Raw genomic sequence first — 24,613 nt, 5'->3', positions numbered from 1 at the left:
ACAACAGGTTTTAAGTTAATACGTAGGGAATTTTCTGTAACAGAAATTACTGAACATCTAGGAACTTCGGGGTTCGAGAAGAACGTAATATAAATAAGAGAGAGAGAAAAAATTTCGTAGGGAATTTAGGGTATCTTTGGGGAAAGGAATAACGACGAAGGAACAACAGGTTTTAAGTTAATACGTAGGGAATTTTCTGCAACAGAAATTACTGAACATCTAGGAACTTCGGGGTTCGAGAAGAACGTAATATAAATAAGAGAGAGAGAAAAAATTTCGTAGGGAATTTAGGGTATCTTTGGGGAAAGGAATAACGACGAAGGAACAACAGGTTTTAAGTTAATACGTAGGGAATTTTCTGTAACAGAAATTACTGAACATCTAGGAACTTCGGGGTTCGAGAAGAACGTAATATAAATAAGAGAGAGAGAAAAAATTTCGTAGGGAATTTAGGGTATCTTTGGGGAAAGGAATAACGACGAAGGAACAACAGGTTTTAAGTTAATACGTAGGGAATTACTGAACATCTAGGAACTTCGGGGTTCGAGAAGAACGTAGCTTTTAGTATTATTAAATGAAGTAATGGGCATTGCATAGACTACTTGATTTCCTAGGATTTAAGCCTCTTAAGCTTATGTAATGAAGGCACATGGCTCAGTGGTTAGGGTGTTGGACTCTCAATCATGACTTCGTGAGTTCAATTCCTGGACTGGGCTGTGTGTTGTGTTTTTATGCAAGACACTTTTTTCACATTACTCTAGTTCACTCAGCTGTAGAAATGAGTTGCAACTTTACTGGTGCCAAGCTGTATCCCTTGGGATAACATTGAGGCTGGTATGCATGAGTGACTGGTGATCTTCCATAAACAACCTCGCCCAAACTTGTACCTCAGATGAGAACTTTCTAGGTGCAATCCCATGGTCATTCATGACTGAAGGGGGTCTTTATCCCTTTTTAAGCTTATGTATTAACCTGACCCTAGTTATAATTTTCAATAATTGTTTAGTATCTGTTTAAGAGACAAAAAAATCCCAGTTCTCTCAAAACTTTTATATATATATGTTTGTATGTATGTATATATTATGTATATATATATATGTGTGTGTCTTTCTGTTTAGGGATCCCATTAACACTATAACCAGTGAGGGTAAGTTTACAGAGATTGAGCACTATCATCATAATGAAGTATTTTTCATGTATGTTGGCAAAGAATCACCAGACATTATATTATATGTGAGTATAGAGTTTCTTTATTCATTCTTTTGCTTAGAAGTTTCATTTAAATCATATCATATTTTGACTTTTTTTAAATCAAATTTTAGTCATTCACTACTTTAAAATAATAAACTATTCAGCTGTCTTACTCTTGTTACCTCTAAATTATTCTGTTACTTTACTTATTGTTTTTATTCCTGGAGAATCACTTAACTATATAATCTATATTATGTTATCTTTTATCATTTATTTGTTTCAGTTATTGGACTATTGCCATGCTTGACCATTACCTTAAAAGTTTAGTAACTAACTGACCCCAATACTTATTTTCTAAAGTCTGAAACTTATTTTATCTAAGTTACAGGGTTGTAAACAAAACAACATTAACTGTCAAGTAGTGGGGGAGACCTAACAAACACAAAGGCACACACTCTCTCTCTCTCCCTCTCTCTCTCTCCCTCTCTCTCTCTCTCTCTGTCACACACACACGCAACACAAATGATGGGCTTCCACACAGTTTCCATCTACTAAATTCCTTCGCATAGCATTAATTGGCTTGGGGTTATAGTAAAAGACATTTGCCCAAGGTGCTGCACTGTGGGTTTGAACCTGAAACTATATGGTTACAAAGTGAGTTTCTTAATCACACAGCTATGCCTGCTCCTGTGGAAAGAGTACTTCAGCAATCTCATAGCTTTACTCACCTTAACTCATGACAGCCTTATCATTAATTTTACTATCTTTTATTTTTTTTCCTACTTGTTTCAGTCATTAGACTGCGGCCATGCTGGAGCATTGCCTCAAAGAATTTTTAGTGGAATGAATCGATCCCAATACTTTTTTTTAAAGCCCATTACTTATTGGACTCATGCTGAAGTTAAGAAGATATAAACAAACCAACACTGGTTGTTAAGTAGTGGTGAGGGACAAACCAAGACACACACACCCAGATATATATATATATGTACACACACACACACACGATGAGTTTCTTGCAGTTTCCATCTACCAAATCCACTCACAAGGCTTTGGTCGTGTATAGAAGACACTTGGCCAAGATGCCATGCAGCGGGACTGAACCTGGAGCCATGCAATTAAGAAAGAAGCTTCTTACCACACAGACACATATGCACTTGTTCTTACCACACAGCCATGAGCAATTATTTTTCTCACCATTTCTTACCATTCATTATTATGCTTCTTATTCCCATCCAATGTATATCCAACTGTAATTTATTTTCAGTTTGTATTCAGTTTTCTCCTTGTGATCTCTGTTATCTTTGCATAGGCATAAGCATAGCCGTAGGTGTAGGCATGGCCATGTGATATAGGTGCAAGCATGGGTGTATATTTGAGAAGCTTGATTTGCAATGGCATGGTTTTGGCTCATCCCACTGCACAGCACTTTTGGCAAATGTCTTCTGCTATAGCCTCAGGCCAACTAATGCCAATTCGGTTGGCAAAAACTGTGTAGAAGCCTGTTGTGCATGTGTGTGTGCACATGCGTATGTGCATGTGTGTGTGTGTTTGTGTGTCTCCTCTACACATCTGGTGCTGGTTTGTTCACATTGTAACTTGGCACTTTAGCAATGAGACTGATAGAGTATATACCAAACTTTAAAAACATGCATTGGAGTTGGGTTCTTTGACTAAACCATTCAAGGCAGTTTTTTTTGACTGAAACAAGTAAAAGATAAAAGTTTTTATTTATATTTATTCAACCCTTCTGTTGTGCACAATTTCTTATTTGTCAATCAGTATGTCAGTAAAATATGATCAAATAAATAGTTGGATTTACTTGGCACTCTTGAGAAAATTTTGTGCTATAACTTACTGTTTTCAAATTTGCATACTTCTTAAGTACTTTTCCCATGTTTTACTTTTTTATTCTTGCTTGATGTTCCAAATGAGAAAGATTGTGGTTCTATAGGCTCTATTATACTGGCTGGATATGAGGTTACTCTATTAATGAGTGTAAATTATTAAATCATAAGAATTTTATTATAGAGAGATGCAGTTACAAGAAGTGAAGGATTAAGTTAAGTGTTCAGTATGAGATTTGTAATTAATGAAAAGTGATTCATGCGATTTAAACTGCAAGTTAAACAAAGTAAACAAGTGTAAAATAGCAGTAATAGCTATTGTAATTATAAAATATTATTGGGTAAAGAAATTAGATGAAATTGTATACGGTATTACATCAATATCCTTCTTGAAGGTTTGAGTCATGTTCCCAGAATAACTTCCATCAACTATCAGTTGTTACTGATCTGATCAAAACTGTACATACCTTCATTGATGATCAATAATAGATATTTTGACTATCTATCAATGTGTTGTTTGCTTTGAAGGCAAGCAGCCATGTTTTCAGTTGCCACCAACACAATTTTATGTCAGGTTTTTGGAAGATGTTGACATGGATAAAGCAGAGGTGATGACAGGTTTTTGAATATAGATGACAGTGACTTCACAAAGCATTGTTCTTGGAAAGCACACCCTTGCATTTGGTCAATAATGTTTTATCTTTTACTTATTTCAATCATTAAAGTGCAGTGATGCCTTGAAGGGTTTAGTCAAACAAATTGACCCCAGCACTTATTTTTTAAAGTCTCTTTCTTTACTGGTCTCTTTTGCCAAACTATTTAGCTGCAGAGACATAAACAAACCACTTGTCAAGTAGTGTGGGGAGGGAACACATACACACACACACACACACATGACTGGCTTCCATGCAGTTTCTTTCTACCAAATTCACTCACTAGGCATTGGTCAGCTGTAGAAAAGAATGAATGTTTCGGCACCTGGAACATATAGATATTTATGTAATGTATGATAGCTCCTCAGAAATATATTATTATAATAGCAAAGTGTGATGCAGTATATGAATACAGTGGCTAACAGAACATCGCTTGAATTTAAACCGTTGGATAATCAGTGCTGCAGAAGCCGTGATGTCCTGCAGCAATTGAAATACATTGAAATAAGCAAGGGTAGTGATAGAGGCTGTTTATAAATGTATCCTACCAAGCTTATATTTGCTGCCATCCCTGGTATCTCTGATCCCTTCTTATCTACTGCTACTTACCTTCCCTCCTTCACTCATCATTCTGTTCACTTCAGTCATCTCCGTATCATTCATACGGCATCATCTCTAATCTCTTCACTATGTGATCCTAGCAAGTGACAAATGGTCCCACTCTACCATCATCCTCACCACTCTGCCACCTCCTCCTACACTAGGCCTGTGCATATGAGACTGCATTTGATGAGTGTGGTAATATGATGAGGACTACTCTGCTACCCTCCTCCTTCACTAAGCCTATGTATCAGGAACTGCATCAGACCATCTTCATCACTCTATTACTCTTTCCCAACTCTAAGCCTCTGTATTCGAGACTATTGAGCCATATCCAATAAAATCTACCTCATTCTTTCCCTATGGTCATCTCTTCACTGTCTCCTCACCTCTTCTGAGCCACTTCTGTTGTCACCCATCATGAACTCTTGCTTTTGACCACCTCTACTGTTGTCATCTCTCCACTCCTGTCTCCATCTCAATAACAATGTCTTTACCATCTTGTTCTTGCTCTACTCACCCACATATTTCTGGCCTTCCACGGTTTTCTTACCTGAGTGAAAGTACAGTTAAATTTATCAAGTATATTCAATACATAGTTCAAATTTACTGAAAACAAAAGACAAAGACAAGTGATGATGACAAACTGCCTTACCATCTCTGAAACACCTATCACTTATTTCAAGTCAGTAATATTATGTCCAACCCTTTTTCTGTCTTTACTTTTCATCAACTGCAACACATACATTCCACCTATGAAACATTATCTATATTAATATATTTATCATTATCATTTAACGTCTGCTTTCCATGCTGGCATGGGTAGGATAGTTTGACAGGAACAAGCTGACTAGAGAGCTGCTCAGATTCCAATTGTCTATTTTGGCATGGTTTTTATGGTTAGATGCCCTTCCTAACATCAACCACTTCACAGCATGTACTAAGTGCTTTTTATGTGACACCAGCATGGGTGCTTTTATCTGGCACCAAGACTGGCAGCGGCACAAGTGCTGTTACATGGCATGAGTGCTTTTATGTCACACTGACAAACAATTTTATGTGGCAACAGCACAGGTGCTTTTATGTGGCACCAGTACAGGTGCTTTTCTGTGACAGCAACATGGGTTCTTTTATATGGCACTAGCATGAGTGGTCTTATGTGGCACTGGCATGAGTGCTTTTATGTAGCACCAGCATGGGCAGTTTTTATGTGACACCAGTACCTGTGAGCCCTCAAGGGAAGGACCTCTCTGCTGAGAGAGTGGTATAGAGGACATCCCTGTATGTATGGACAACCACAGTTTTACTTAGCTTCATGTGTCTTCTCAAGTGCCACAAATGCTAGGAGTCTTGGTCTCGTGTGAGGCCAAATGTTTGAAGATCCTTTCTTACTACTTCGTCCCATACCTTCCACAGTCTACTCCTTCCACAAGTTCCCTACAATTAAAGATCAGCATATCTTTATGCAGCAGTCCTCATCCATAGGCATCACATGATCATACCAGTGCAATCTCCTCTCTAGCTCACTACATCTAATGCTTCTTATATCCAGTTTTTCTCTTAAATCATTTACACTCTGCTGAATAAGCACACTGACATTATCCATCCAGCAGATGGGTAATCTTCATTCATTTTTCAGCATTAAAATCTAAAGGAGTCCTATGGATCCTACACCTTTTCCTTTGACTGTGCTGCTTGATCCTCTTTAAATGTTTTGAGTTCCAATTTTTGCTGTCATTATATCCTTCCTTTATGCTAATCTTAATCCCTCTCTGCCTTCTCTACTGCTCCTACAGCAGTCTCTACTTCTTGGACTTATCTGGTCTCATGCCACCTTCCAACAGGCATCTCGTCTCACTCATTTCTCCTCTTTTTATCATCTATGCTATGACCAACTGTTTGGGTGCCACACTAACCACTTGGTTTTTTTTCCCTCTCTCTCTGAATGTTAAATCTCTGGAAATCTTTCCCTGCATGTGTCTTTCCTCAGTCATTGATTTGCAACACTTTGAACAGAATGCTAACAGTATCAGTCTCTCCAGTCTCAGATGGCCTTCAAAGGCTGTAGACACTGTCCCTTACTCCAGTGCCAAATTATAATAATAATAATAATAATAATAATGATAAAAGAAAAGCATTTTACTCTATTGGTTTATTTGTATGATAATAAGGTACCACTTTCTGAATAAATAAATGTCCAAATTTCTGAATAAAGCTGTTGTGTTTATGCTAAAAAGGAAAAATTGCTTAAAAAAATTAATAAACCATTCAAACCATGCTGGTATAGAACAATCAATGTTAAACTCCTAATGGTTTTGATTATGATGATAATCATAATACATGACTACAATGAATTATTACATTTAACTCTTCATCTAAACCAGGGGTGGGGAAACTTTAGTGCTGCGGGCAAGAATTTCCAATGAAAGAAGTCTGCGGGTGGACCACAAGTTCTAACTCTTATATCTGTGTAAATCTTGTATATAACTATGTATAATTCGATATACATTAATAAAGATAAGTTTAATACATTAAATTAACACATAACATCTTAATTAACGCCGCCACTGAATTTAGGATGTTTATATTACCTATGTGGTATCCTATAACTTTCAGCTAAAGTGTAGTTTGGTCTCAAGGGGGTGGTACAAACTTAGCAATATATGTTTTATAGTGAAAACAAAATTTCCATTCAAAAGGAACAATTTCTTTTTGAGTCTAACCATTTTAAGTTGTAGTGGAAACACGATTTATGTTGCAAATAGGCATATGAATATTGTATAAATTTCATAATTGAAAAATTTATTATATTTTGTACACATGAGTATATCAGCCTTTGGGCACAATAGAATGTGTTCACAGGTGCATTTGCACCTATGGGCAAGGGTTTCCCTACTCCTGGTCTAAACATACTTCATACACTAATTTCTTTTTTACTTACTGCTACTGTGTCAAAATCCTTCCTATTCAAAATCTTTCCTATTCATTCTTGCTTCTTCATGAAATTCCTATAGAATAGATTTAATTATTAAGTAGTTGTTATTTAGCCTCAGGTCAGTTCTGACTGAACAAACTGATGATCAAATGTCATCCACCTGTGTTTATTCTATCTTTTACTTCATATTATCAAATGTGTTATTTTTAAAGATAGAAAAATGATTTGCTAAGTGATTTTGCTGCTATTTCTAGTAGACTTGGTGATTATATACAGACTTGCTCATTGGCTTGTTTATGTTAGTATATTCAGTAAGTGGTGCCATTAGATCTTTTTGTAGGGAACAGAACTGGTAGACAATTGCTGGATACCTTGTTCTGCCAGAAAGTTTGTTAGAACTAGTAGATAAATTCTGTTAGTTGTATGGGGTAATTGTAAACAACAAAAATATTTTATCTCTGTAAATTGAACAGATTATATTATACCTGTATGAGAAGTGTTATATATAATAAACTAGGGCATTGACATCAGCATCTGAAGAAGAGCAAGTTAAGTATAATATGTAATGTGATCTTCAAAGATATAGTAAGCTTTTGAGGATTCTGAGTATATTCAAAGATAGACTCAGCCCATGGAAAACAAATGTTAAATGATGATGATGAGTTTAAGAAGCAATTGGGTAGTTATTGAAAATATAAACCAGTATCAAAAAAACCAAAAATAAAAAACCAAAAAAAAAAAAAACCAACAAAAGATGAATTTATTGTTAGAGATGTATTTACTAGCATATATTTAAAATCTGAATGGATTCTGTATGTTAAATGATGAAGTACATTGCAATAATAGTGGAAGATGCGGGATTTTAGAGTTAGGTAAAAAAAAAATCCATTGGAGTTGATTATTAGTAAGTAGCTTTCAGAGGAAAACATTCAGGGGTCAAAAAACTTTGGAAGATGTCATATTACAGTGTTCTTCAAACTATGTCAACATGATGTTGGGGATATTAAATTGTTGCTGATGCTGCTATAGTTGTGGTAATGGTGGTGGCAGCAGTGTTGGTATTGTTGAGTTTAAAATGTATGTGAAACCGATAAAATATTTTAAAAGGTTACCCAACTATCTGGTATAACATTTGCAATGTTCTGAAAGTTAATGGACTAATAGATTTTTTGTCTGAAAGAATAAGGTTACTTTATAATGTAGAAAGAGAAGGAGGGAGAAATGGGGAAATAGATGAGAGAGAAATTTTCCAAAAATTGGTAGCAATTAAGACTTGATATATATTGTAAAATATATTTGAAATATTAGACTTAATGTTGAGGAAAATGCTGAATTCTTATTGCTGTTGAAGACTATTCGTTAGCAAATAAAATGCCTGAATTGAGTATGGAGAGAACTTTATTATTATTAATACTATTTAGTAAAATGTTAACTGAAAGCAGTCAAGCTTAGGCAATTAAATTTTTACTCTTCTACTTCTACGTTTAGTCTCTTTACTTATATTTTAAGTTAGCATATCTGTTAGGAAATGTCTCATAAATATTTTCTTTTTCATTTTTTAGTTGCTTTTACAAATCTATTTTGTATACGTTTGTTTGGTTTTGTTTTTAAGACGCAGTTTAATTAATTGTTGCCCTAATTTTGGATTATGTTCCTTTTTTGTCTATTTTATTAACACCCTGTATTTATTATTTTATCATGTGTAGGCATGCATGTGTGTATACACATATATATTTGCTTAATGCATACTAAAATAGCTGTTTCATAAAATTAACTAGAATATATTATTTACAAGTTTATTCCCATTCTGGCATTTGAGTGTGAAATAGCTTTCATCTAATTTTTTTAAGCATCCAGTTACCATGTGTTGAATGCTTTTGTAATTTGGCACATGTAGCATACATTTCTAAACCAGTTACTTTATAGCTGGATGCCCTTTATGTCATCAATCACTCAAATGAAAATGAAAAGAGTACTTATTTTAAATTTTAGCTAAATGGTTTTACAGTTTGGCCTGAGGATGCATAATTTTTTTGTTGAATTTCTTGCTTGACAATTACTGATCCTTTTGACTCTTTTTGACATTTCTAACTGTCTGCAAAATTGATTCTTTCCAGTTTGCACAGTATTACATTCTTTGTGTTGTCAATTGTGTCAAATCTCATTCCAAATATTCTTCAACGGGCTTTGATCATCAGAGTAGCTACTGTAGTTTAATCCTACCACCAAGGCTCCTCATTTATAAATAAAACAATGAAATTTATAGTATACATTCAGTAGACATTCAACTACTCATAATTTTTAAATACAGTGTCACATTTCTTACATATATAGATATAATAGTTTATTTCTTATATGGACTATAGAATATCTGTAAATGTTGACTTCACTCAATACAAATTGTAGACAATTGGCTGTGTGGCTGTGTGGTAAGTAGCCTGCTTACCAACCACACGGTTCCGGGTTCAGTCCCACTGCGTGGCACCTTGGGAAAGTGTCTTCTACTATAGCCTCGGGCCAACCAAATCCTTGTGAGTGGATTTGGTAGACGGAAACTGAAAGAAGCCTTTCGTATATATATATATATATATATATATATATTATATATATATATATATATATATATATATATATATATATATATATATATGTATATATATGTGTGTGTGTGTTTGTCCCCCCAACATCGCTTGACAACTGATGCTGGTATGTTTACGTTCCCGTTGCTTAGCGGTTCGGCAAAAGAGACTGATAGAATAAGTACTAAGGCTTACAAAGAATAAAACCTGGGGTCGATTTGCTTGACTAAAAGGTGGTGCTCCAGCATGGCCGCAGTCAAATGACTGAAACAAGTAAAAAAGAGAAAAAAAAAAAGATAGGAGCAATGCCATTTACTTTATTTCATTATATTACAATTTACTAATCTCTTCTACTAACACCAGATTATATCTGGTCATAATTTTTTTTTCATTACTCCTGAGATTTTTTTCCTTTATACATATTTTAATGGGTTTTTTTTTTCCAGAAAAAGTTTGTATTGACAGCTAGGAGACAACTGATCCAAAGCTATTTTTATGTGGGGGAAAGCAGAGTATTACCACCAGTAAGTATAACATCGTTTTGCCTCTGTTTCAAGTTTTATATAACCATTATGACACAATAGGAAAGGAAAAAATGGTAGGATTGATTAACCTTTAGCATGCTCAAAGTGCATCATGTCACCATATGAGTTTTCTCTCCTGTAGCTGCAAGCACACTGTGTTGTATTAAGAGGGGAGAAAACTCATATGACAGCAGGATGCACCTACAGTGTTCTAAAGCTTAAATTGCTCCCTTTTTCCTCTAAGATCTTGATGAATGATTTGTTCTTCAAAGTTGTCAGAACAGAACTGTGGTTGAAATATGTTACGTAAATAACATATGTATGCAAACATTCTCATATATTTTCTTAAGATTACATGATTTAACATGTTAGCTTACTGTATGAATGAATGCTCTCTCTCTCTCTCTCAATGAAACTTTAATCTAAAACAAAATTTCAAACATTCAGTATTTTGTTATCCAGAATAAAGTTTCAAATATTAAAGCTGTTACTTATGATAAAATGCACACTTCAGCATATTCACAAATTGAAATTGGGAGAAAGAAGACTTGGTTATGGAAGGAGATATTTAGAACTTACATTACAGCCCATTCATAAATGTATGTTGTGAGAGAACATTTGCAGATAAAAGGAGGAGAAAGAAGTAATGATTTTGAAGCATATGGGATTGATCAGTGAAACCATCTAAGAGAAATGTTTATATAATGATTGGAGCATGTTATCACCTGATAGCAATGAGAATACTACAGCATGGGAAAAGTATAATCAACATCTGTTGAAGACATTTAAGTGGCATTTTAAATTTTATTCTCCTTTTATTTTTCTTTCCCTAATGTTCAACTCTTTCAAATCCTAAATTCTTCTTTTCTTCAAAATACCACAGGCTGAAGTAAGCAAGAATGTTCAAATAGCACAGAAATAGTTAACTCCAAATCTTTACTGCTTAATTAGTAAATACAGATTGTAACTTAGGAGCTGGTTTGAGGGGTTAAATGCATAGGTCATTAAAGTTGCCTGTGCAATCTGTGATTGTCTAGAGAATATCAAAAATACTAGAAGAATAAAAAATATCATGCATCAAAAGTGAAATTCAAAGGGAATGACCAGGAAATAAAACTCTAAAGAGCTACTACTATCAGCTAACTTCTAAAAAATCAAACGTCCTAGTCATTGTCATCATCATCATCATCGTCCATACTGGCATGGTTTGGACAGTTTGAGGGGATGGCAAGCTGCAGAGCTGTGTTGAGCTCCAGTGTCAGCTTTGGTATGATTCTATGGTTGGATGCACATCCTGACACTAATAACTTTATAGTGTGTACTGGATGCTCTTTTTTTGTGCCACCAGCACTTGTGAGGTTGCTGAAAAACTTGCAAAACATGAAAATAACAGGAAAAAGAAGAAATCTCCTTGACTCTGTGTGTGTGTGTGTATTATCTGAAGTGAGGGGATGGGCTGAACAAACCCTCAAAGTACAAGATGAGCATAAGAGAGGATATGTATAGAAGATCAGAAAGGAAGGAAAGAGTGGGTGGTTTCATAAGAGTATGAGGAGACAGTGACAGATGGCTAGAAATCGGGGTACAGGTTTGTGATGAACAAAGGTCTTCTATTATTGAATGTACATTTATAGGTAGTGCTGCCAAGCTAAATACTGTCTTGGATTATGAACAACAATATTCTTAGCTTCTAAACCAAACTGACATACATGCTTATGATATATATGAAGTATTAGGCTGAGCTTTGGAAATCAGGAGCCTCTTTGAAGACCTGTTATCAACAACCCTCCCAAAAAAATGGAAGCTAAAAGAGTAGTTACAGCATCCAAACAACTGGTTTTCAAAAACTCTCTCTGGAAGCAGTGCCTTAGAAGAAAGAAGAGCTAGTTTTTTTTTGAAGCTCCTGAAAAGAAACCGATTATATTGAGTATGCTTGTTCGAAAATCTTTTTTGATGTTCCAACAATACTTTGAATTATGAGACTTATGATGAGAATTGGGCAGTGAGGATGATGGGGGTGGTGACAGTGGTGGTTATGAGAAGAAATGAAAGTAATTAAAGAATTAAAATATAAAAATGGTTATAAATTGTTGTTCATCACTGAAGAAGCTAGCAGAGTATCTTGTTCTATGTAAAATTTCCAAAATTTTCAATATGAGAATGTTTATCCAATCTGAATACATGCAGGGCCTTTTTGTTGTTTAATATTTTAAATCAGTTTTTCATCCTTTCATTATATCCAAAATTTGAAGAAAAATATAACTGTTTTGCTATTTATTATATTTCAAATTAGAATTTCAATCCATGCCAGCATGGAAAACGGACATTAAACAATGATGAGGATGCGTGTGTGTGTGTGTAGAAAATATTTTGCAAGTTTAGAGCAAAAAGTAGTGTAGATACTGATAGGGTAGAAAATTGGTGTATTTCCAATGCAGCACTCAGCCCAAGCTCTAGGATTCCTACACTTTAGAATTGGAATTTTGAGGAAAATTGCAATTCTACTGGCACAGTGTCAGAGGATACATTTTGATGTTAGTCTGATGAAGTGCCACTTCAATATAATCAACTGTAAAAATTGTGCTAGTTTTCACATGGAATCATCTTTGTGTAATGGAATTAGAAATCTGAGTGGTACTGAAACAGTTGTAACAAATGATAAAGATGTGCTAAATTCATTCTTTGTCTTTTTTTAATTGTACATCATGTATATGAATATGTATATGTACACATACAGAGGTTGGACAAAATAATGGAAACACCTTAAAATTTCAAACAAATTTGTTTTAATGAGGTAGGACTGCCTTTGGCAGTAATTACAGCTTGAATTCTATGAGGTATGGACTCGTACAAAGTTGAATTGTTTCCAAAGGAATTTTTGTCCTTTAGCTAAAACAGTCTCCAGTTCTTGTAGTGATGATGGTGGAGGATATAGACTCCTTACTTGTTTTTTCTAAAATGCACCATAAATGTTCAATGATATTGAGATCTGGGGTCTATGGTGGCCAGATAAGATGTTCAACTTCACTAGAATGTTCCTTGTGCCATTCAGTAACAACTTTAGCTGTGTGAATTCATACATTATCATCCTGAAAGATTGCTTTTCTGTCGAGAAACAGTTCCGCAACCATAGGATGAATTTGCTCAGATAAAATGCTTAAATAGTCTTCACTATTAATTCTGCCATGAAGAGAAACCATTGGGCTGGCAGATTTCCAAGATATAGCCCCACCCCCCATCATCACAGATCCTCCTCCATGTTTAACAGTTGGAAGAAGACAGTCTGGGTCAAATGCCTCTTTTGGCTGTCTCCACATGTATACTCAACTGGTGGTCAGAAATAGGGTAAAGGATGACTCGTCTGAGAAAATAACATTCTTCCACTGCCTAGGAACCAATTCTGTAGGTTTTTACTCTACTCTAAACACTTTGCAACGTTTGTTTTTGAAAGTAGTGGTTTTCTGATTGCAGCCCTCCCACGAAATCCAGCTTTGTGCAGCTCTTGGTGAACAGTTTTTGTGGAAACTGGGTTCTTGAGGTAGTAATTAAGCTCTGCAGTAATTTTGGGAGCTGTACTTTTGTGATCCTTTCTAACAATTCACGTAAGAGTCTGACGGTTCCTATCTGAAAGTTTTGGTTTTCTTCCAGAGTTTTGTTTTGACGAGGAGATTTTTCCCTCTTTCTCACAAGCTGTCATTACTTTTGAGACAGTACTTCTTGATACACCAAACATTTCAGCTGTTTTGTTATGCTAGCACCTGCCATACGAGCACCAACAATTTGCCCTGTGTGAAAGTCCAATAGATCTGTCATTTTAATGAATTTTAATTACCTTTTTCTGATGATGTCTGAAAAGAAACAGCAATTTTAACAAAACATATTAAGCAACACTAATAATAAATCAAAAACATAAAAATAAACAAGCTTTTGACAGTTTTATAGATGCTATGATGCTAGGTGTTTCCATTATTTTGTCCAACCTTGTATATATATATATATATTTACACTGTATTTTCATGTTAGAAATAATTCTAATTTTTCAGCATGTAAGGATGACCAGGAGTCCAACTGTTCTTGTTTTTAAAGATAATCTTTATGATGAATATTTTGGTAAGTGCTTTTTCTACTGGGTTTTCTGTTTTTTTTAAATAAAAATATCTTTACAAAAACTGTCTTAATAATTAGTTTTGAATCATATGTCATTACTTTTTGCACCATATTAATGGATGACTAATTATTTTGTTAGGTACTAGAACTTTATTGCTTTTCATTTGTTTATTTCGTAAATTGCTCATTAGTATTAATTAGAGGAAATGAAATTGAGAAATGAAGCCTGAGGGTTGCAGGCATCTAATTACAGCAGCAACTTTCATTTAGCAAATACTTTTTCCTTGTTATATATTTGTTTTTGAAGAATTTCTTCCTTAAAGCATTTATATTTTAAGACATAATACTACAAATAATAGTTGTCACCACCATTTTTGTTATCATCATTCTCACCACTGTAACCCATATTTTCCTCATTATGACTACCCTACAAGTCATTTTAGGGTTGTGGCATTGTTTAGGAACTGCCAGCATAGCAACTGAATCTTTTTCAACAAAATTTCTACTTTCTATAAAAGGTCCATTTGTTTGACCCTTTTGTTATCATATTTCTATTGAAATACATTGCCTTTATTTCAATTAGTTTTGTAAATAATGGGGAATTTATCAAAAGAAGAAGACTCCCTTTGGTAATGAATGACCATGGGATTGCAGCTAGAAAGTTTCCCTCCTAGGCATAAGTCTGGGCAAAGTTGTTTATGGAAGACCAGCAGTCGCCCATGCATGCCAGCCTTTCCTCTCCACACCACCGATGTTATCTAAGGAAAAGGCAAAGGCTGAGATGGCTTGAAACCAGTGATGTCCCAACTCATTTCTACAGCTGAGTGAACTGGAGCAACATGAAATAAAGTGTTTTGTTCAAGAACACAACTCACAGCCCGGTCCAGGAATTGAACTCACTACCTCATGATTATGAACCTGATGCTCTAACCACTGAGTCATGCATCTTCACTTATCAAAATAACTTGGCTCTTATTATTCTTTTATTCTTTTGCTTGTTTCAGTCACTTGACTGTAGCCATACTTGAGCACTGCCTTAAAGAGTTCTAGTCAAAGAAATTGATCCCATGACTTATTCTTTGTAAGCCTAGTACTTATTCTATTGGTCTCTTTTGCCGAACTGCTAAGTTATGGGGATGTAAACACATCAACATCAGTTGTCAAGTGATGGTGGGAGGGCAAACACAGACACAAAGACACACACACACACACACACACACACACACACACACATATATATATATATATATATATATGATAATGGGCTTCTTTCAGTTTCCGTCTACCAATTCCACTCACAAGGCTTTGGTCAGCCTGAGGCTATAGTAGAAGACACTTGCCCAAGGTGACTGAATCCAGAACCCTGTGGATGGGAAGCAAGTTTTTTACTGCACAGCCACGCCAACATAAATTAACATGAATTTTGATGGAACGGTTTACTTTAACCCTTTAGCATTGAAAGCAGTGATATCTTGTCTAAATATTCTGTTTTATATTCATACCAACCAAACCTGGCCTCTCATCCACTCCACATTGTCAGTCTAAAAATGAAGTCACATCCTTAAGCTGTTGAAGCTACAAGGTAATGCATGATTAATTCAAAACAATGTGAAAGAATAAGCATTACATTTGATGGAATAATCTGGATGTAAAAAGGTTAAATCATTTCAAAAGAGGTAATTTGTAACATTGAAATAAGGGTACACCTAAGCAGAATTTTGTACAATAATAGCCAAAATTTGAACATGGATTGACATACTATTTTCATCACATCTTTGACAGTAGAGTTGTTAGTCTTGCAGCTATTACCACTTAGCTTATTTTTCTCTTGTTACAGTCCTTGCCCCTTTACAATTTGTGTTTTCTTTTTCTTTCACGTTTACTCTTTAGGCAACACTGTATTAGTGTTTTCTCCAGATATCTGATAAGTAACGAGATAAACCTTATCTACAACTTCTAATAAAATATCACCAAAACTGACAGCCTTAATAGCTGGGCTGTTTACATTGTTGCTGCTCTATTGCATTTAAAATATTGATACAGCACTAATCAACTTTCAATAGACTCTAATGTATGACCATATTTCTGGTGTTGCTGGGAAGAGATTGTTTCTACAGTTTGATAACATGTTAGCTTCCATAAATTTCCATGCTTTTTCACAAACATCTTACTGATTTTGAAAAAGCATCATCAGATCCTCTTGATTAAATTGATTATGGCATGCAGGCAATCCATAAAATGCATCCGGTCCTTGTACATCATCTCTCTACCAAAGTTTCAAACTTTGAGATAATCTTTTTGAGTTTTATGACATAAAGTGTATTTACCCATATCAGTTTATTAGAATTAAAGTGTATTTACCCATATCAGTTTATTAGAATTAAAGTAGATCATACATTTGGGCATGCATACGAACATACAAATGTGTGTCCACCACACACCCATACACATAGCTTCAGAGTTATGTGTGTAAATGAAGAAAAAGTAAACCTGAAAAATAAAAAATAAAATTGTTTTCAAAATTTGTCATGGAATTTTTTTTTTTTTGAAACAGGTGAACCATCAATGACTGAACTTGATGACTGGGTAGTTAAAGAACGTTACCTCGCATACCCTACAGTTACTGCCAATATTCTCAATGAAATGGTAGAGCTAAAGAAAATTCTAGTAATTACTGCTTATAATAAAGAAGACAGTAAAAATAGAAAAATTAATGCCCGGTAAGTATTAATTTTTAAATCTCATTATCTATGAACTTTGTGTAATAATTACACATATAGTTTCTTTATTGTTGGATGCACTTCTCAGTACTTAAGTGTGGATTGAATATATCACTTAAGCTACCTAGGGTGAGGTATCTGGTTTCAGGAAACAACATAATACCATGTCTTTTGTTCTTTTGTTTTGTTCACTTGAAAATTGTGTGTGAAAAAGAAAGATTATTGTATTGACGTATGTTGATAATGTAGAAAAAGAAAAGCAAGAGTAATAATAATAATTTTTGTCATTTATAAAAGTGTGCTTGCTAATTTGTTTCTGTCATAAGTTCCATCGTTGTTGCCTTTGACCACCTAGGTGAAAAATAGGTCAGCTTTCAACTTGACAGTTTCATGGTTGCTGTGGTAGGACATGGAATCATAAAACCTGTTTCATATTGATTTATGAATGTCTGTGATTATTTAGTGTGGTCTGCTTCTGTTCACATTGTTGTGTATTCTATGGTTGGAACTGGCTCAACCTACCCCAGGTGAATTCTGCTACAAATACATATACAAGTACAAATATAGAGGGGTCAAAAAGTACTAAAAATAAAATCTTCCAAGTGCACCTAGCTAAGTATAGTTTTTGAATGTGCTAATACTCTTTTACTCTTTACTCTTTTACTTGTTTCAGTCATTTGACTGCGGCCATGCTGGAGCACCGCCTTTAGTCGAGCAAATCGACCCCGAGACTTATTTTTTGTAAGCCCAGTACTTATTATATCGGTCTCTTTTGCCGAACCGCTAAGTGACGGGGATGTAAACACACACCAGCATCGGTTGTCAAGCAATGCTAGGGGACAAACACAGACACACAAACACACACACATACATTTATATATATATATATATATATATATATATATATATATAATATATATATATATATATATATATATATATATATATACGACAGGCTTCTTTCAGTTTCCGTCTACCAAATCCACTCACAAGGCATTGGTCAGCCCGGGGCTATAGCAGAAGACACTTGCCCAAGATGCCACGCAGTGGGATTGAACCCAGAACCATGTGGTTGGTTAGCAAGCTACTTACCACACAGCCACTCCTGCGCCTATAAGAATATACATTTTTATAAAAAAAATTATCAAACAATCAAATGTTGAAGTTATGTCCATTTTTTTTTACCTGGTTGTAATGATTGGTTTCTCTATTTTATTCAGTATATTTACCTATAATCTTGCTTTTAACTGTCTTACATGAAACAAACTTGGTTTGGTATATTTTTTCTGATGAAAATTGGTACTAATTTTTATTCATTTGCTCTCCATTGGTTCAAGATGGTAAAATTAAAAGAATCATTCTGGTGCTCCACAACTCTAAATTGGTTTAAATATATTGTACTGTAGAATGCATAAATATAAATAAATGTTACCCCTCCACTGACATATTCTAGTCGGCCTATATTTTTGTTTCATTACTTTAGCAAACAGTTGTAATTAAATATATACCAAACAGCTTTGTATCCTGTGTGCATAGAACTGCATTAGGTGGTTACACTTATAAAAATAATTTAGTATTTCCTTTTAATAGTAATGCATATTAAGTACAGCTTATGATGAACTTGCAGTAACATTATTAATTTTAAAAAATTAGCTGCATTTGCACATTTTTCAGCTAGTCAGTATTTGACCCACTCCTCTGCTTATTTTGAACTTATAAGAAGGAACTGCATATCAGATTATTTCTTTTTTGGAACCATGTGCATAAAATACTTATTCCTTCTTCCTTCTCTCTCTTTTTTTATTTCTTTCTTCCTCTTGCTACCTTATACATTATTCTATCCTACTTTTCACTCTTTTGTTTCCCATTTAAGTTTTGTAACATTTTACATACTGCTTCTTTTCCAATATTCTGTTTTGTTATTCTTCCAAATTTACCAATGTGTATATATAATTGGGTATGAAAGTCATTTCCTTTCTTTAGTTAGTTACTTATATTGTAAAATTTTCACCATTATTTTTGCATTCATTTTTGTATCCAGTCACAACTGGCCAACTTTAAACAATGTCATTTCATTTATTTAACAAACACAATTTTTAAAAATAATTTTATCTAGATAGTATTTTATATATCATCTTATATTTTGTCTAATGCATTGGTTAACAATTAGCACTTACATGTCAAGACCTATCAAGAATCCCAGTCATGGTTTTGCAGTAAACTGCAAATGAATGATATTGTTTCTGTGAAGGGTTGGGTATTTGCTTGCAATCAGCATGCACATATACCATACATGTTTAAATACATACATTGTGTGTGTGTGTGTATTTATATATGGGACTAGGAGATGTGATTTGCTGTACTTGATAAGACATGTCAAGCTAAGTAAAATCACTGTCTTCCACATGTACAGGCTTGTCTTTTCAGGTGCTGGTGCCACTTAAAGAGCACCTGTGCTGGTGCTGCATTATTGCACCCATACCAATGCTGCATTAATGCACCCATGCCAGTGGCATGTAAAAAGCACCCAGCACATTCTGTTAAGTGGTTGGCATTAGGAAGGGCATCCAGCCTTAGAAACCATGCCACAGCAGACGGTTGGAATCTGGATAGCTCCCGGTTAGCCAGCTTCATGTCAAACCATCCAACCCATGCCAGCATGGAAAGCAGATGTTAAACAATGATGATATATATATGAAACAGGCTTTCAGTTTCTGACTACCAGTTCCACTCACAAGGTATTGGTCCACCCATGGCTATAGTAGAGAATGTCAACTGAGTGTCCATACATTAAAACCAAGCTACTAACCACATGGTTTTGGAGCGAACTTCTTAATCACACAGTCATATTTTCTCCTATTATAACCAATATGCTTAAAATTATGTTTAAAGTTATTGTAGAATAATTTCAGTTACCTATAATCAAAATATTTCTTTTTTATGTTTAATTTATATCTAGGTAGTTCTGAAATAAATTTGAGATGCATTGGAATATTTATAATGGGTATTAAATCAATGATGAGCTAGAATTTTATTTACAGGGTTGTAGCCACAGTGCATCTGTGGTATTGATAATATTGATTGTATGTTTCATACCTGCATGTAATATTGTATAGGAAAATAACTGTTTTACTCTGACCAAATCCACTTTACTATAAGAACTGTCCAAATCCTCTGTAATGCATGAACTGGCTGGACAGTGGTGCAATAACAACATGCCCGGCCTTCTTCAGTGTAGGTGAACAATAATCTATTGCATCCATGTTGGAGTGCTTACTGTAGTTCTCCACCAGACAGAAGCTTTGTATACCTAAAGTGCTGGACCTGTGAATCATGCTAATCATTTATCTAATTACTTATACACCTTAAGTATACTTGGGTTAAGTTGAATGGTGTTAGATGGCAACAAGTGTATAAAGATTTATATTAACTTAAAGGAATAATTCTCATGTTATTCTAAAATTTAATTCAACACCATGCTTAACTCTATTATTCTGTTTTCATCTATTTTTGGATTGTAACTGCAAGTGCTGTGCAAACACAGCATGAGTGTTGCACTGTTCATTATTATCAGATTGTGTTATGGTTTATCTAGAATTCTTTCCTGCAGGGAAATATAAATATTTAGGAAAAAGAAATGCATCAAGCAGTTAAACATTTGCAAAAATCTTATTTCTAATTCTGAAGTGTTGTAACTAATCTTACAGACAACACTCATTTAATAAATAGGCAACAGGCATTATTATTCCTTATTTAAAGCTTCCTGCTGCAAACACTATATATGTTGGTTACTGTATCACAATACATCATAACCTAATGCTAGAGAACTGCTGACAATATCAGAATACAATACAGTAACATTAATCATGGATATATAAGACATTGTGGAGGCGCAATGGCCCAGTGGTTAGGGCAGCGGACTCGCGGTCCGAGGATCGCGGTTTCGATTCTCAGACCGGGCATTGTGAGTGTTTATTGAGCGAAAACACCTAAAGCTCCACGAGGCTCCGGCAGGGGGTGGTGGCGATCCCTGCTGTACTCTTTCACCACAACTTTCTCTCACTCTTTCTTCTGTTGGCCTGCTCGCTTAGGCAGTGGGGTGGCATCATTTGAAGGCTAAAACAATGCGAAGCACACTGTAACCAGCAATGTGTAGCAACATCTGATAGCCTGGTCAGTCACGGTGATCACGGTGATATAAGACATTAGATATTTTAAGTTGATAACTAATTATTTGCCTGCATTCTGTACAATTTCACTTGTAAACAGATTTATTTGAATTATGTATGGAAACATTTGTAGAGGGATTAAAATTCATGTAGACCCTATTCTTATCATGTAGACCCTATTCTTATCAACTAATAATTTTTGCTGAAGACTGTTGGTATCCAGTTTTGGGCAGCCTGCAAAGGCTGTGGGCCTTCCTCCAAATTAATCCAATAAAAAAATTGATAGTCATCAGAGATATATATTTTTAATTATCTATTTCACTACCTGCAATAATTGTAGTAATTGACAAACTTACACAATATTTCATATATTTGCTGTACTTTATTTTCAACAGATAAAAATATAAATATTTACAAGTCTCATATTTATTCAAGTTTTACAATAAATACAACTCTCAAACTGGTCAACAAAGTATTATATAATTTTATTTTATATTTTTGTATTAAACAATCTAATTTAAGTTATGATTTAAACGGTTGTATTTTCATTTCCGTTTTCTTCAGTTGCTCATGTTTCCATTCATTCCATGATATACCCCGGTAGCTTACATTAGCTTTCTCATAGTAGGGTCCATTGAGAATAGCAAACCAACAGTTAGTAAACCACCACCCAGCCTCCCATTCTTTAGCACAGTGATATTGGCTCCATTTATCATTGTCTTTATCTGATGTACTAAACAGAAGTCCATTGTGTTTACCGAAGCTATCTTTTGCACTGCCTTTGTATTTGCCTATGTTTAATTTATAACTGTCCCGTTCACCATCTATCTTGAAGGTTTCATATATTGCATAAACACGGTTTCCTTGAAAGTCCCACAAATCAATACGCAGTTGGTAATGTGCTTGATTTGTCAGCAAAAAAATATTGTCATTACCAAGCCAGAGTTCTCGTATTACATCACCAAATCCATCTTTGTAAGTTTTCCAGTCTTGGTTAAATGACAATTTACCATCCAGTCGTCTCTGAATGACTAACCATCCTCCTGGTGGGGTGTCCATGTCACACCATACAGGGATGGGGCAAGAGGAGTAAGTAGGCTTTATGTAGTAAACACTGCTGTCTGTATGACCTCGCTCATATACATCTTTGCAATCTGAAATATAAAGTACAACAAAGTTGAGTTATTCATTTGCATAAAAAACAAAAAAAAAATCAAAAAAAAACAAGTAAAAAACAAATGGAGAGCAGTACAGATGATTTGTTGCTTGTGATTTTATACTTGCTTCAAGTTTGTATCACTTTACAAAATAAAAAAGGAAAGGCCTGAATTCTGTCTCTTGCACAAAGTAAATAATATGTATTATACTGTAGTTAGCAGAAATCAGCAGAAAAAAACAGTCAGCTGTCTGCTATTATGTGAGATGCACTTTTACTGCGGTGTCTGAATTCTTGTTAGTAGAACTTTGCTTTCAGTTTTTTAAAACAGAATTTATACTGAAGCCCAAATATCAGCATTGTGCATATTTTGTTTAACTCTTTAGCATTCAGATTTCTTTGCTAAATCTAATGATTATTTATTTACATTGTTTTGAATTAATCACACATCATTTTGTGGCTTCAAGATTTTAATGGTGTGTTTGTATATTTTTAGAGTGACATTGTAGGGTAAGTGTAAGAGGTTGGATCTGGTCAGTTTTAGCATAAAACAGGTAGAATATTTGGGTCAAATATGGTTGGATTAAATGCTAAAGGGTTAAATAACAACTTGATATTTCCCTATTTATTAATACATGATGATGATGATGAATATGAAAGTACATGAAAATATACTCAATATATGTAATAGTATATGACTTCATATTGGTAAAACGGAACATTGTAGATAATATGTACTGCTAATGAAAGCATATTGTAAGGAATATATATACTGAATTCTGTTGAGAAAAATGCCTCTAGCTTATGGTTTCCTCATTCATGAAATTTCACAGCTAAAGTATGAAAATATATTATAGTACAGGATAAGATTTGTGAAAGGAAAACAGTTTCTTCACTCCATTCAGACAAATGTAATTAATTAGCTAAATACTCTTTCAATGTAATTAATGAAGTATTTAACCATATATTCTGTAGAGGCAGTATTTGATATGCTCATTCTGTTGAATAGCCTGAAGCCTCAGAGATTAGTTATAAGTGTTTCTGTTTAATTGTTGCTTGTTATAGTAAGAACAATATAAGGCTATAATGTTCACTGGAGTGTGCTTTAATGTGTGAGTACACATACTCTCTCTCTCTCTCTCTCTCTCCCACACATGATACTGTGAATGATGTTCTAGACTTTTAGGAAGTGAAGAGACCACCATGTTGTGCTCCAGAAAAGTAGAAGATCAAAATACATAGAAGGCCTTCTTTGTTCCTTATGAAGATATAAACAAAATGCATAACACATGCACAGACACACACACATACACACACACACACTTCCTCTCTCTCTCTTTCTCTCATAAATACGTATACTCACATATACACTAATGCACATGCATTGATCGGCAGTATGCTGCGTGGGAGAAGACCCAATCCCTTGCCCAGCTGCAGCAAACTGGAAGTTAAACTATACATTCATTATCTATCTGTTTGCCTATCCACACACACACACACACACACACACACACACACACACACACACACACACACACACACACACACACACACACACACACACACAAACACACACACACACACACACACAAACACACACACACACAACACACACACACACACACACACACACACAAACACACACACACACACAAACACACACACACACACACAAGCAGGTGTTGTTAAGCTATGTACATGTGAGCATCTACGTAAGCATGCATATCTGCTTACCATCTAGTCTATATCATTGACTTCTTTGATAACCCTAACCCCTTTAATGCCGATATCACTTGCTGCTCTATCTCTTATCCCTTGCACCACATATCTCTATCATTCAGTTGTCTATCACCCATACCACTGTCACCCAGTTCCCTTTCATCTATGCCCGTCATTTTTCTTGTTCTTGCTTCCGGCATCTATGCCACTTATTCATTCCCCTCTAATCAGTTGCAGTTTCGCAGTGCTACCAATATGACTAAGGATGGTGGTGGTTCTCTCACATTGCACTCTCTCATCCTTGTCTTTATTGCTTGACATACATTACTTTCTTTCACCCATATATATTGCTCATCAATCAGTGACTAATTCCTCTTTTCATTTCTCTCTCTACTATATACCAGTGTGACTGA

At 34.8% G+C, this 24,613-nt stretch overlaps 2 protein-coding genes across 2 annotated transcripts in view; one reads left to right on the top strand and one right to left on the bottom strand.

Moving 5' to 3' along the window:
- The window catches only part of LOC115210788 (protein disulfide-isomerase TMX3), a 125,631-nt gene that overhangs the window by 44,955 nt on the left and 56,063 nt on the right, over nucleotides 1–24,613 (top strand). Inside the window, exons 6-9 of the mRNA XM_029779521.2 lie at nucleotides 1,119–1,233; nucleotides 10,252–10,329; nucleotides 14,373–14,439; nucleotides 16,991–17,156. Coding sequence (XP_029635381.1) covers nucleotides 1,119–1,233; nucleotides 10,252–10,329; nucleotides 14,373–14,439; nucleotides 16,991–17,156 — 426 coding nt within the window. The remainder of the gene's footprint in view (nucleotides 1–1,118; nucleotides 1,234–10,251; nucleotides 10,330–14,372; nucleotides 14,440–16,990; nucleotides 17,157–24,613) is intronic.
- Nucleotides 21,790–24,613, bottom strand: part of LOC115210795 (techylectin-5B) — a 32,579-nt gene continuing 29,755 nt past the window's right edge. The window contains exon 2 of the mRNA XM_029779534.2: nucleotides 21,790–22,479. Within this exon, the coding sequence (XP_029635394.1) occupies nucleotides 21,848–22,479 (632 nt within the window). The 3' untranslated portion in view covers nucleotides 21,790–21,847. The remainder of the gene's footprint in view (nucleotides 22,480–24,613) is intronic.

This window comes from Octopus sinensis, linkage group LG1 (genome assembly GCF_006345805.1).
Source record: "Octopus sinensis linkage group LG1, ASM634580v1, whole genome shotgun sequence".
Classification (NCBI taxonomy): domain Eukaryota; kingdom Metazoa; phylum Mollusca; class Cephalopoda; order Octopoda; family Octopodidae; genus Octopus; species Octopus sinensis.
Note: the sequence above shows the minus strand (reverse complement) of the source record. Positions and strands in the feature narration are given on the sequence as shown.